The 15,206-nt window shown below is 42.4% G+C and overlaps 1 protein-coding gene across 1 annotated transcript in view; it reads right to left on the bottom strand.

The window, feature by feature from the left end:
• UST (uronyl 2-sulfotransferase) overlaps window positions 1–15,206 on the bottom strand; it is a 250,940-nt gene that overhangs the window by 39,937 nt on the left and 195,797 nt on the right. The window contains exons 6-7 of the mRNA XM_074990414.1: window positions 5,044–5,141; window positions 2,310–2,467 (exon numbers count right to left, since the gene is read on the bottom strand). Of these exons, the coding sequence (XP_074846515.1) occupies window positions 2,310–2,467; window positions 5,044–5,141 (256 nt within the window). The remainder of the gene's footprint in view (window positions 1–2,309; window positions 2,468–5,043; window positions 5,142–15,206) is intronic.

Here is a 15,206-nt window from a genome sequence, read left to right on the forward strand (position 1 = left end):
TTAAAAACCTGATAACTCTCCTAAACTCTTCCCTTAGACTTGCCCCTCATGGGAACTTACCTACAATTCTTTGACTTTGATAAAATCTATCTTTGGCATTTCACTATCTTTAGTCTGCATTTGTTCCACCTATCACTTCTTAGAATCATGAATTCTGCCATTTCTTGACCACTTTACCCATGGTATCTTCTACTTCACATTCTCAACCAGTTCTTATCCGTCAGAATCAAATCTACAACATCTTCACTAGTTGCTCTTTTCAGTATCTGTAACAAAGTTTGTCACCAATGCATTCCAAGAACTTGCTGGATAATCTGTGTATGTGGTATTATTTTCCCAAGAGATGTGTGAGTAGTTTAAGTTCTGCATCACTGCCAAATCTGTACCTTGTAATTTAAAAGAATCCCTTCTTCCTGGTTAGGTGAGCTATAGCAGTCCTACCTTTTTTTTTCTAAACTGTTTAATTCTAATCCAGAGACCTCAACAGTTCTATTTTCACTTCTATCTTAATTGCAGTGCAAGAATGTACATCTTTGATATAAAAAACAATGCTTTCTCCCTTTTCCTCCTGTGCCCTTCCTAAATAAGCTGTTCTACTCTTTACTAATATTTCAGTCATGTAAATTATCCTACCATATCTCTGAGATGTCATTTATGTCCAAATTATGTTTATTCATTAGTATTTCCAGTTCAATTCTCCACACAAGCATTAATATCCAGACATTTTTATATTTCCTGGTCTTATAGGAAACTTCACCCAGACCCCTATGTTCTGGCCTTAACTCTAGCCTTTTGTCCCATCCTCCAATGAACCCAATTTTATGCCTGCCTTACTAGGTTAGCCCACCCATATCCAAAGATGCTCTTTTCCTTTCTCAGTAGGTGGACAACACCTCTGCCCAGCAGTCTTTTTTGGAAGAGCAGCCCCTGGGCAGGGAAGCTGAAGGCCTCCTGGATGCATTCACTTCCAGGATATGACCACCTCCAATGAGGCCCCAACCCTTGACTGAAAGGACTGATAAGAATGCCACCTACATTCTCGCTTTTTCAACCTCTCTCCCAGAGCCCTGAAGTCATTTCTTGTCTGCTCAGAATAGTACCTTGCAGTATCACTGGCACCCACATGGATGAACAATATGAAATAGTAGCCAGAGGACAGGATGTTCCTCACTAATCCTCCTGCAATATCTCATATATTGGTCCCATCAGGAAACACACCTTCCTGGGATGCCTTGTCAGGCTGGCAGATCGTGCTTTGTCTCTCTTAGAAGGAAGTTATAAACCACCATTACCCTTCATTTCCTCTTGGGAGTGGTGGCAGTGATCTTCCAAGCCTTTGGTACAACACAGCTTCTACTCCTTCATCTCTGACATTCTCATCCTTCATTTACATGCCAGAATCCTATTTTTTTTTTAAATCTTTATGGATGGTGGGTTGATAACTGAGGTGCAGTGCTGCCTGCTGGCAGACATAGCCAGCTGCTGGCTTCCTCCGGGGTGTTGCTACTGCAGTCTTTGCTAGTTGGATTGCAACCTCAACCGTGGCCATCTCCACATGCTTCACAGGGGCAATACTCCTTAGTGCAGCCACTGTAGCTCTCCCACATGCTTTCTGAGAGATTCCATCAGTAGGCAGTTTGAAACGGGATGGTCCCCCTGACTTGGCTTCAATGACGGGGACGTGAAGGCCACAGTCTGTGCAAATCCACATGAGGATCTGGGCAGAGGCATCCATGGTCAGAGTTCTTTGTGTGCACAGAGATTCAGGTGGAGGAACCAGCAGTAGTTCTGGCACCAGCTACGTAGCCTTTCCAAGCCAAGGGGACTTTATTCCTTCTCTTCCTAGAAACTCACCTCTATGCTAGCCTTGACTGCTTATAGTTTGGCTTTTAAGTTCTCCTCTCCAGTGTCAGTTATGATCCTCCTTAATGCACATGGGAAGGGGATCAATTAACAAAGGACAAGAGACTAGAGACCTTGCAAGTACACACCCAGCTAACAGGCTCTGGCCCCTTCTTCCTCATAGTCCCTAAATATAGTCTCCAAAGAGACAACGATGAACTTGAAGCTAGCCCAAAGAAAAGGCAAACAGATAAGCAAGCTTGTTCACACCAAGAATTAGTATTTGCTCCTCTTTCTCTCAAATGCTCCAGTAAGTGCTTTGCCTTACTATGACCATATTTATTCGAGTAGAATTAAAACTGTAAACTTCATATATTGTGCACTTTAAAGATCAGAGCATAAAGGATCACCTGTACCAATAACTTTGGGCATCTTGCAACAGAGTGATCTTTTAACAGGAAAGTTACCTGGGTTTTTGTAGATGCTGAGCACATCCTTGAAATAATGAGGTAAGAATCTTTCCAACAAAAGCAGCACATCCTCTAGCTCTTCAAGAATTCCCACAAGTAGGAAATTTTCATTCACGTTCAGTTTTGCTCTTTCAAGGGCCCATTCCCCAGGCTCCCTTTATGGATTTAAAAAAAAAAGACTTTCAATGATGCGTTAGTTTTGGAAATCCAAAAGAACACATGACAGCTAGAAAAAATTTACAGGGGAAGATGCAGTGGGGAAAACCTCACATAGGTCCCCACTGGGAAATCTGTAAAAAGAAAGCATCTTGGCTCCCTAACTCAAATGTGCTCATTTTCACAGATTTGTAAGCAGGCTTTGTGCTATTATGCTTTATCAGAGTTATGATCTGCTGGAAAAAGACCAAAAGGAAATGGAAGGATGGAAAGTTCTTAGTGACCTCCAAAGTTCATTCCGAATCATAAAGAAGCAATATAGAATGTAAAAATACGACTTTTATAATTAAGTTAGGTTACAATAGTACTAAGTAGCACTAATTTTTCTAGAAAGCTATCACAGACAGGTACAAAACCTGTCACCCTTGAAACAGTATAAACTCAGAAAATTTTACACGTAACAGAAAAAGTTATTTTGATAATGTACAGCACAACTTATTGTTTTATACACAAATGTAACTTCCATGGTCTTCCTTATCTTTAGTGACACTTTGCCCATTTGTATTCCTTCCCTTCATACCTGTTAAGATTGTTTAAAACAATTTTTTTAACACTTGTCCTTTGATCTGTACAGTGGGCACTATTAAAAACATCAGCAGCACGTTGCTGTATTGCAATGACAGTGTCATGCTTTTACAGGTTGCAACTCTTAAATCTGTCAAGTATAGGAGGGGTAGCCGTGTTAGTCTGGATCTGTGACAGCAACAAAGGGTCCTGTGGCACCTTATAGACTAACAGAAAAGTTCTGAGCATGCGCTTTCGTGAGCACAGACTCACTTCATCAGATGCTGGTCTTGGAAATCTGCAGGGCCAGGTATAAGTAAGCCAGAGCAAGGGTGGGGATAACAAGGTTAGCTCAGTCAGCAAGGGTGAGGCTTACTACCAGCAGTTGATCTGGAGGTGCGAACACCAAGCCAAGGGAAGCTGCTTTTGTATTTAGCCAGCAATTCATGACTAAGTGAATGGCTGGCTAAATACAAAAGCAGCTTCCCCTCCCTTGGTGTTCACACCTCCAGATCAACTGCTGGTAGGAAGCCTCACCCTTGCTGACTGAGCTAACCTTGTTATCCCCACCCTTGCTCTGGCTTACTTATACCTGGCCCTGCAGATTTCCAAGACCAGCCTCTGATGAAGTGAGTCTGTGCTCACAAAAGCTCATGCTCAAAACTTTTCTGTTAGTCTCTTAAATCTGGTACACTCTTGTCTGGCAACATCAACAGGCCTACCAGACCACGGATGTTCCAGGACCAGAGAGTGATAGGGTTGGGGCTGGACCAGCATCTGCAAGTCATGGGCTGGGGCCAGAGTGGTGGCCAAAGGTGGAGCCAGAGCCCCAAAACCTGCAGCATGCATTGCAGTGTGGGGGATCAAACTGGAGCCACCTGGCAGTCCCCTGGAGGCTGGGCCAGCCCCCGGGGGAGCGTGAGGCTAGGACCACCTGGTAGCAGAAGCCTTTGATCTCCCCTAGTCTGGCCCATTCTCTTGTTTGGGACCTGTCAGGTCCTAACCTAACCGTGCCAGACCAGGAAGGTGCAACCTTTAATCACAACCACCACAAATACTTACTTGCCACTTTCAGAATGGAAAGTTTTCACCATCACTTACACAGTTGTACTTTCTGAACAACTGCAAATTGACCTATAGGTCCACATGAGCTTGTATAAAAGAGTGTAGGTCCATGAATTCCAACGATTTACACCAGTTGAAGATATGTCCTATAATTCATTGCAGCATTAACTTGCATTTCCTGAAGCCAGAGTGCTCCTTCCTTTCATAAGCACATATTCTGCAACAGTGGTGTCCAATATTATCAGTTTTACAAAGTCATTCTAAGGCAGGGAAAAAGGACATTAAGACAAGATTTAACAACTGATTCTAGCTCCTTCTTTCTCTTTCTTTTCAAATAGTACATTTGACCCGTAGGCTGAAAAAGTTAGATACCACTGTTGCAGAATATGACCTTATGAAAGGAAGGCAGGGGTTGAGGGTCATGTGCTTGCTTTGGGGAAAGCCTTACTGAAGGTGGGTGAGTGGGGTTGTGTCCTACCCTTGGGTTGCAAAGCAAGACTACCCTGCACTCATGATACCACGGAGGTTCCTGTTCTGCAGTGCCCAGCTCTCCATAGTGTGATCTAGCATGCGGCATCAAAACACGGCATAGGTTTTGGTCAGCCAACCTCACCATCACATCCCTACAGAGATGGAAGCTGCAGGAGCAGCCGCTGAAGGTTAAATTTTCATTTTATGTGGTTTATGTTCTTTTTCTTTTGTGTCACATTCTGATATACACACAACACACTAATTACAGAATGCACGCTAAAAGAAAAGAGTGCAAAATTTAAACCCTCCACTTAACAATTCCTTTATATATTATTCCATAATGAATACATCCTGTTATCACATACTGACATGAGCCACGTTTTCCTCTATATTTGAAAACACAGTACGTAGTAACTCTTGGCAAGTGTTCAATGTCTATTGCTGTAAGAATCAGGAATGTGAGATACACATTTACCTGCATCTTGGATGCTGTCCACAGAAATATGGTATGATGTAAAATAACCTGGGATTGGAACATTCAGGGTAGTTTTCAAGAATACATACATTAATATCCTAGAGAGAATGAAAGGAAAACAAGGTTAACTAGAACATATCTTATCACTTCCATAAAGACCTGCTCTTCTCTTTCTCTAGTAAGTAGGAGAGCTCTTTTCCACATACTTCATGGTACAGACCTCACTCCACTGTAGTTATACCCATGTCTCCCATAAACAACTTGCAGGACATTTAATATTCTGAATTTCATTAAGGAGGGAAAAATTTTCTGTGAGCATCGCAAAATCCTGCTACAAAACAATATGTTATTCTATTGCAGTGAACACACCTTCAAAGCCTGGTTTTAACTTTGCACTATTTGATAAAAATATACTGAAGAACAACTATGGTATTAGACTGTTTTTTAACATAGCAAGTTTTAACATCACTCTGTATAAATACCATTATTACATTATTACATGCTTTGCTATTTCCTATCTAATTACACTTTGTAATTAGAAGATGGTACAGTAATTTGAATGAAAACCTCAATACCACCAAAACTATTTTATTCTACTTTCATTCAATGGCCTTATACTGAACCAATCTAAACTGAAGTTCACACATCTTTCTCTTCTGCTGTCTATCCACTCATGCATCACTCTTCACTGGAAGTCAGTATATCACCTAGCTATTCAGGACTGGATCCTTTGGTCAAAGTTCTCAGTCACGGAAACAGATGTATGTGCTACCAGCATAAAAGCAAAAGGCTTTGATCTAATCTAGAGACCATGCGCAAAAGACCTAATGTAGGCACTGAACTTTACTAACATAAACAGAGGAACTATTAGAAATGGAAAACATATTTATTTGATTTGGGCTAAAAATTCTACCATCTTTACTTACACTGAGTTGTACCTACAAGCAAGGGTGGGCACTATGTGGCCTGTGGGTGGGATGGGTTGTCAGGGTTAGCCTTTGGTGGACTGCTGGTACTGCATTTACCAGCACATCTGCAGGTATTATTGTTTGTAGCTCTCATTGGCCAGGAACAGTGTTCCACGGCCAACAGGTGCAGCAAGCAGCCATACCTGTAGACATGCAGGTAAATAAAGCACCTGCAGCTCGCCAAGGGCTTACCCTGGTGAACCGCCTCTAGCTTACTGCCCACCCCTGGCCTGCATAGACCCATTGATTTCAGTAACACTGATTGTAGCAAAGTATAAGCTAACATGAGTATGGCTTGGAAAATCTGATTCTTTGTGGAAGTGACCTTTCTTTACTAATTACAGAATTTTAATTCTACCTACTTTTATAATGAAATTGAACTTTATACATAAAGAATAAGTAACATCACTATTCAGATATAAACTTAAGAAGAAATGACAAGTGAACATCACATGAATATGTCAGTAGATAGCATGATATCGTAGAGCCAAAAATCATGATCCCCCCCACAGGAGAACTGCATAGAGCATGCCAAAGAGTCAGTGAAACCTGAGTGCTGCTAAGGCCCTTGTAGGAGATAATGAGGCTCAGATTCTTAGTTCTTAATTAATTTAAATTTAATTATACTATGATCATTATTTCCAAGTGGTCCAGCCAGAGTCACGTCTTGGATCAGATGCTGAGCTCCTCTTACGACCAAATCAAGAACTGCTTCTCCTCCTGTAGGTTCTAGAACCAATTGCTCCAACAAGCAGTCATTTAAGGTGCCAAGAAACTTTCTCTCTGCATCCTGCCCTGAGGCGACATGTATGTAGCCAATATGAGGGTAGCTGAAATCCCTCATTACACCCACCCCTCATTTAAAGAGTACTTTACTTATGAGTACTCGCTAAAATGAGGAACACACATCCCCACCTATGTTCACTGAATGAGTGAACTTCCCCCACTCATATGAGCAAGCTGCGGGATCCCTGACCAGGAAGCAGGGAGACTCGCACCCCCACCCCCAGCAGCCCCAAACTGCCCCAGGCTTAGAACCCCCCTGCAACCTCAAACGTCCCCCAGTCTTAGATGCCCCCCCCACCCCACCACAGCCCTAAACAGCCCCAGCCTTAGGCTCTCCTCCTCCTCCTAAAGCCTCTTAACTAGAGCTGCTAGATTGGGTGGCTCTCCAAGCCCTCCTGCTCCCAGCAGGTAACAGCTGTTAAAACCAATTAACTCAAGTGTTAAGCTTTCGGCACCTAAGCATAAGGTAACTGCTGTCTCTAGTGACAGACACCTGCCTGAAGCAGCAGTGTTAAGAAACTGCAAATGGCTTCTTTAACAGACCCATGCAGCTCAGAACCGCCCAGCTGGTGACCTTTAACAAATCTAATGGTGACCCTTGTTTGGGTCCTGACCCATAAGCTGGGAATCCCTGCTCTACATCCATACACTACATCCTATTTCTGGTGCCAAACTATTCAAATACATCAGAAAAGTACCTAAATTCCAATGGTTTATTTCAAGTTACAAGCACTTGGAACCAATCGGAGACTTTTACATGTATTTTAATGGGAATTTAGTGTTGCTCTTATGAGTTTTCGCCTATGAGCAGAAATTTGGGAACCAATTGTGCTCATATAGTGAGGGATGAGTGTACTGAATTTTTTACTTTTATAGCCTCTCTCATCTCCCTTATCATTTCACAGTCACTATCATCATAATCCTGACAAGTGGTCGGCAATATATCCCTACTGCTAAATTCATATTATTAGAGCTTGGTATTACTATCCACGTAGATTGTAGGGAACAAATTTCACTTAAGATGTTTACTTACTTGATTCTATGTTTTCTTTCACATGCAGTGCCGCTCCCCCATGTGCACAATCTGTTCTGTCCTTCCAATATATTTTGTACCCTGGAATTACTGCATCCCATTAATTATCTTTTATTCCGCAAAGTTTCTGTGATGCTTATTATATCAATGCCCTCTTTCAATATGAGGCACTTTAGTTCACCCATCTTATTATTTGCACTTCTAGCATTTGAATATTAGCACTTTAAAAACTTGCCATTATTTAGCTGTCTGTCATTACATGATGTGATTAACTAAAAGTCTTTTTCATGTGATTGTTTCTCATCAGATCTTACCCATATTTCATGGTCTTCCATCCTCTCCTCTTTGTTACGACACTGAGAATCTTTATTAATAGATCTTCCCCTAAGGGACATCTCTGTCCGATCCATGTACTTCTCTACACCTGTCAGCTTTTCCCCAGCCTTTAGTTTAAAAAGACTTCTACGACCCTTTTAATTTCAACTGCCAGCACCCTGGTTACATGTTGACTTAGGTGGAGCCCATCCTCTCTCTATAGGCTCTCCCTTTCCCTAAAGTTTCCCCAGTTCCTAATAAATAAAAACTTCTCCTCCTCCCATCATCATCTCATCTGCATTGTGGAGCCCTTTAGTTCTGTCTGTCCACTTGCCCCTGTGTGTGGAACTGGAAGCATTTCAGAGAACACTGCCATTGAGTTCCAGGATTTCAAAATCTTACGTAGGAGCCTAAATTTGACCCCCAGGACATCTCTCCTATTCTTCCGTATGTCACTGGTGCCTACATGTACCACAACCACTGGCTCCTCCCCAGTATTACATATAAGCCTATTTAGGTATCTCTAGAGATCCGCAACCTTTGCACTAAGCAGGCAAATCATCACGTGGTTCTCCTGGTCATCACAACCCAGATGCCTATGTTTCTAATGATCAAATCCCTCATTACTAGCACCTGTCTTTTCCTCATTACTGGAGCTCCCTCCCCTGGAACTGATGCCAGAAAACTGATGCCTGAAAGGATGGACCACCGAGACCGGAATCTAGTTTTGTAGTGACAACTGGGAAAGCTATGTCACTTGTATGCAATTAGATTTAGTGTAGAAACATCACCTATTACAGGAACAATAACTATACTGGGCATCAAATTGAACTTGTTGCTAGTATTATTATTAGAACAGCCACATCCTTCACAGGTAAGGAGAATTTCCCACCCGTTTATTCCAAGAAGTGATTTCCACTTTAAGCCATGTTGAGAGTATGCTGAGGGCGGCTGCACAGGCAGGTGTGTATGGTCATTGCTCAGACTGTATTTTGTGAATAGAATTTCAAATACCTGTTCCATCACTCTGAGGTGTTCACAAGGGTCAAGTCCACCATTTAAAACTGATGGCAATGCAAATTAGTTTTTATGTTTTCTTTTTCTAAAAATTACCATTGCACCAAGTCCCTCTTTTAAAACATTTTTGATTATTAGTAAAATGATTTGTCCACATTCAGCAAATTATGACACTGTTTAGGCAATGCAGTGTGCTAACTGCAGATATTGCCATTTTGTAATTGTTCTTATGATCCTGGGTAAGAAAGGCATTTGTGCTCTCACTTTAGCACCTAGTAAATTGAAGTTCAGAATGTCAAACAATTACAAGACTAGTCACAGCCTTTGCTGTGGAAATAGGAATAAACTATAACCCCAGGAGTGCAATCTTTCCAAGGCAGGATTCAGAGCTTTAGCAAGCCATTGAGTGAAAGCTGTAACTTTAACTGCCTCTCCTTGCATCTGGCCTAAAAGGAAAGGCTCTCTCTCTGCAGCTCTGCCATTTTCTTCAAAAAATACGATTACAAAACTGCATGCATATAAATGCCCCCAAAATTATTTGATTTGAAAAACTATGGGCTGCTCCTCCCTTCTTCTGAAAGCATAACTTTATTAACAAAAGCAGAGAATGAATCCATCCAATCGAAGCAACACTTCTTCACAGAGAAAATACTGCACATTTGACCGCCAAATATTGTGTGTGTCTTAATCGAAAAAATTCCCCTGTATTGATAGAACCTCTGCTTGGAGTAAACAGGTGTTGTTCCACTGAAGAAAACGCACCACCACCAGTTTGCAGGAGCAGAGGAACCATCCCTTAGAGTCTGATTTTATAATGAAAAAATTAAAAGGACTAGGAAGAAAAACAACAACCTCCATTTGAAACAAAACATCCATGTCTGGGAGAAGTATATTTTACTATGAACTGACAATTTTTCCTATGAGGAGTGGATGCACTATTTCTAGTATTCCATAACTCATCAACACCATGTTTGCTATGTGGTTAAGAGATTACTATAACTTATTTTATAAATTAAAACCAGTATTACTTATTGCCACATGGTACATGAGTTTAGCGCCTGCAATCCTTTATGAAAGTAATCTTTAGCAGCCATGCCCCTATGAAGATCTTAATTTGACAGACATGCAGCCTTATGGCCTATGAAATTACACAAGGAAAAAAAGTGTATTTGGTTCTGCGTACTCTTATGCGAAATATATTTACTAATGTTCTAATTATTATAAGTAAATTACAAACTATATCTTATATATACTTAGTCTAAATTTCAACATACCTAAACTAAGGCTGCTTCTATGCAATGAGGTAATTCAAAGGAGGCTAATGAGGCACTAACATGCATATTCAGTGCCTCATTAGCATAATGACAGACATGCAGCCATTTCAAAGCGCAGACTTCGAATTGCAGATTGACAGGGTAAAAAGGGGCAGCTTCGAAATAAGTGCCCCACTTGGACATTCCCTTACTCCCACAAAACTACATCGGCCTACTTCAAATTGCCTCATTACTACACCACCTCCAACTCCAGGTGGAATGTGAAGAAGCAGCCTAAGTCTTCTTTGGTATTTTGATAGCTCCGACGGTTGACATATGACTGGGCCAAAACATTTTTTTCCCCTCCACACAGAGTTGTGAGATTAAAAAAATTATCCCAATCAATTTTAACATTTCCTTTTCTGTAACAATGGCATATATGAACAACTTTTTTTTTCCTAATAGGAAATGGGTCATTTAATGCACCAATGGAGAATGTCTCTTGTAGAAGGCACAGTTCCAAGATGACAACTACATGCTCTCATAATTTAGAGGTGGTTGACAGGGATTTGTGTTTTGTTGTTTCTTCAGAACTACATAAACAGTTTAAAAATGAAATAAAAAGAGAAAGGAAGAAAGCAAGCTGGATCACATCCATTCATAAATATGTTCTGAAGGAGACATTTTTCTTTCCTCACCAAGCATACCACTCAATCTGCCAGTGCAGATGGATCCCTAATTTGGCAGAAATTTATGGACCTCTTCTGGTGGCATCATAGAACACTATGATCATCCTGTACTCATAATCACTGAAAAGGTGATCGGAGATAGTACTAGTTTCCCAGGATGATTTAGGTATAGAGAGGATTTGCAATAGATCAGCGTTTCCCAACCTTTTCCAGACAGGGACCCATTTTGACAATTCAGGATGACTTGGTGACCCAAGACAATTCAAGAAGTGGGAGGAGAGAGGAGGTGTGGAGGGAGAGAGAGCCAGTGTCACAACTAGCAAATTTTGCGCCTGAGGCAAGAATGTAAATTTGCGCCCCCTCATGTTTATATATTCATAGAAGTTATTTCACAGAAAAGGGGAAATACATTAATAAAATAACACTACATTTACTATAGTTAATCAGAGTTCAGTATCTTTCTCCCACCACATCGCCAAACCGCTCCCGCCTCCCTGGCTTAAACCCCACAATCAGGGGTTAGGGGAGCCACACTCAGGGACTGAAATAAATATAACTATGTATTGTATTCTTAAATGTTTGTTCACAGGTGGTACAAAAATATTAGAAACAAATACACATTCAAAAAATAAGTAAAATTTAGTATTTTACAAAATAGAAGTTGCACCTGAACTTAAATTAATGGGATGGTTGAGCTTGCATTTGCTTTGCTAATTGTTGTATCCCCAGAACTGTTGTAGTGAGTGCGCATCAAAGATCACCTTCCAGGTTTACTTTATTTCTGTATTTGCTTCTAATTTTTGTTGAAGTCATTTTTTCAAATAAAGGGTGAAGTGAAATTTACAATCCCTTGCTGAATTGATAACAAAAACACATGCACACAGTAAGATTACACCAAACACACACCAGATCACTGCTTTACTAAAATTCTTGCACACATTATGGTTATGCTGTGCCAGACTTATGGTGTCACACATATTGGTTGTTATTTACATAGCGCCCAATGGTGCAGTTAACTGATATTTTATTAAATAGTCCAGTGCTGTAACTACTTAATTTTGCACCTGAGGAAAGAACATAAAATTGCATCCCCTCGTATATATATTCGTAGTAGTTATTTCTTAGAAAAATAGAAAATACATCGACAACACACCGCTTACACTGGCTGGGAGGGGGGACTGTGTCTGGTTCTCCCCAGCTCACTGGCAGATGGGGTCTGTGGTTGGGGCCATGCAGAAAGCAGGGGAGGGAAGGAGGTAGGCGGGTGGGTGTGCCGACAGCAGGACTGTAACAAGGGTGAGGTGACGGAGGCACTTGCTTCAGGCACGCAGCTGAGGGGGTGCAGAGCAGGACAGGCAGAGAGCTCCACCCCCTCCTGATGGAGCTTGCTTCTGAACAGCTGCCGTGCCCTCCGTGCCCAGCTAGGGGAGGTGAGGGGAGATGGGCTGCGGGCGGTGCTGCTTCTTCTCCCTTTGGGAGTCAATGGGCCACTCTGAGCCGCGTGGGCAGCTTGTTTCAGGGCAGGGAGGAAGGAGCAACAGCCGTGATGGAAGCCAGGTGAGACGCAGAGCCCTGACTGGCGACCACCAGCAGCAGGAACCCCGGCTGGAGGTGGGGAGGAACCCCAACCCTCCGCGGCTTGAAGTAGGCCAGGACACTGGCCAGCCTGGAAGGGTGAGTCCAGGCCACCCACTGGGATGGGTGACACTACAGAATCTGGGGATGGTCAGAGGCTGGAGACAATAACCTGGAATGGGAGCTGGGCTCGACTCCTTGAGGGGTGGAGATGCTGTGGAAGGGCCAGTGCTCCGGGCAGAAGGAAAAGGGCTAGCACACACCTTCCCTAGCTGGGCCTTCACCCATGGAAACGACTGCATCTTGCAATGTATTTGTACACTGCCCAACCATGGGATCTTGATCTCTTGAAGTATCCAGGTGTTACCATAATATTAGGTTTATAAGCTAGGGCTTTGATGCCATTGGGCTGCACATGTAAAGCAATTCATGCCTACGACACTGCAGGATTGGGTCATATTTAAAATATACAACGACATCTGCCAAAATTTGCACACAAAAGCCCCCCCTGTAGGTTTTAATTGGCCCCTGGACTCAGACATTGCCTGTGTGCGCTACTTCATTCATTCTTCCCAAACATAGCACCTTGCATTCATTCCACACCCACTTCGATTCCATCCACATGTTCACAACATACATCTCTCACTCCATTCCCTCCAGCTCCTCATTAACCCAACCACTCATTCGGCAGGTGTGTACACAGCTGACCCCAGCAGCTGGAAGCTGGCTGGGGAAGAGCCCTGGCTTGGTGGGGGGTGAGACTCCCCCAACCCCCACAGCTGTAAGGTGGCAGGGGAAGAGCCCCAGTCAGCAGAGACAGCCCTAGGAACCCCAGCTGGGGCAGGGGAAGATCCCCCTCAACCCAGCAGCTGGAAGCCAGCTGGGCAAGAGCCCTGGCTGGCAGAGGCAGCTATGGGAGCCCCAACTGGGGAGAGACTCCTGACTCCCGGGGCTGGAAGCTGGCCAGGGCAGAGCCAGACGTGGGAACCCTGCTGGAAGCCAGGAAGCTGAGCCCTCCCTCCCAACCTGGGACCCAGACTCCTGCCTTACCTGAGCTGGGCACTGCCCTTGAGGTATGCAGTTCTCTGCCCTGCAGCTGAAATCGTTCTTTATTTAATTGATTGGCTTAACTGCCTGATGGCTGTTAATCCAATTATGAAGTTGAGAACCACTTCGGAGTGAATAGTTCTTAAGAGCCACCCAGGGAGCCACCCAGTCGTATTTGGGTCACAACTCATAGGTTGGAAAACCCAAAGTTTAAAGGAACAGAGTTGTGTGGGTGGCTACAATCATGCTCTAATATTTTATGGAAGAAGATTTTTTAGTTTGATGTTTAAATTCTGGGTTGTGATTGGTTGAGATGACACAGAGCTTCTGTAAAACCCTAGTCATTTCTGAAGGTTGGATGTACTGGTGAAACCAGGAGGGTTTTGCTCAGAAACATAACTGTTTCTCACCACAAAGAGATTTTCATCCAACTTTGTGCATAAATTTGAAATTAACTTGGAACAAACCACTTGTCCGTATTGTCACAGGAGGAAGGGAAGTGTCAATGTCATTTTGGTTGAACTTCAGTCAATTTCACTCTCTGAGGTTCAGAGACACCACTCACTACCCAAATCAAGCTGTTGTTACAGGACTGTCATAAGAACAGAAAGAAAAAAATAATCATAACAGTTTCAAAAATCTGTTATGAGAATGTGGAATGAGATAGCATGTTAAAGTATCAAACTTTTGTTGCTGTCAAACAAGCTGGAGCACTCTGGTAAGCCACTGAAACATGTATTAGCTTAGCTAAACTCAGACATACACCACCACCAAAGACAAGCCGTACACATATTTGCTATTACATGTGTTTAGCCCAATGACGATATAATTTCATTCAGAATAACAGGCTTTGATTGGAACATTTCCCTCCTTCCTCCATGTCCTTAGGACTTGCATTGTTCCTATTCCATTATGATACTGGAAATTTTTCATACCATTCACCCTTATTGCTACAATTTTATTTCAGACTTAATTTGACTAACACCACATTATTATGTCAAAGCGAATTAGTGTTCTAGTGTGGTACTCTGGCAATACATCAGGCGGCAGATCAACCAATAAGTGTAGTGATAGAGTGTTACAGAAAGAAAAACTGCATTTCAAAAAAATAGACACCACCACCGCCACCAACTTCTCTCTCAGAACATCCTCCCCACCCTGACCTTATACATCCTGCTTACTGATTAGTGGAACCATCTCTCAGAGCCTAACAGGCTTCCTTCCAACCAGATTACTTTGCTTAGTTTCTCTCATGCCAAGTTTTAGAAACATCTGGCCTTACTAAACTGCCCAATGACCTTTAATTTAGTAGTGTAATCCACTGCCAGAAACAGACACATCACTTAAAAACAACCATTGCTCTCCTTGAGGAGAAATTTTAAGAACGTGTTCAATATATTATATTTGCAGAATGAAACAGGCTGTGTCTACATTACAAGATAAAATCAAATTTAATTCAGTTAGCTCAAATTTAGCATGT

This window comes from Carettochelys insculpta, chromosome 3, assembly GCF_033958435.1.
Source record: "Carettochelys insculpta isolate YL-2023 chromosome 3, ASM3395843v1, whole genome shotgun sequence".
Taxonomy (NCBI): domain Eukaryota; kingdom Metazoa; phylum Chordata; order Testudines; family Carettochelyidae; genus Carettochelys; species Carettochelys insculpta.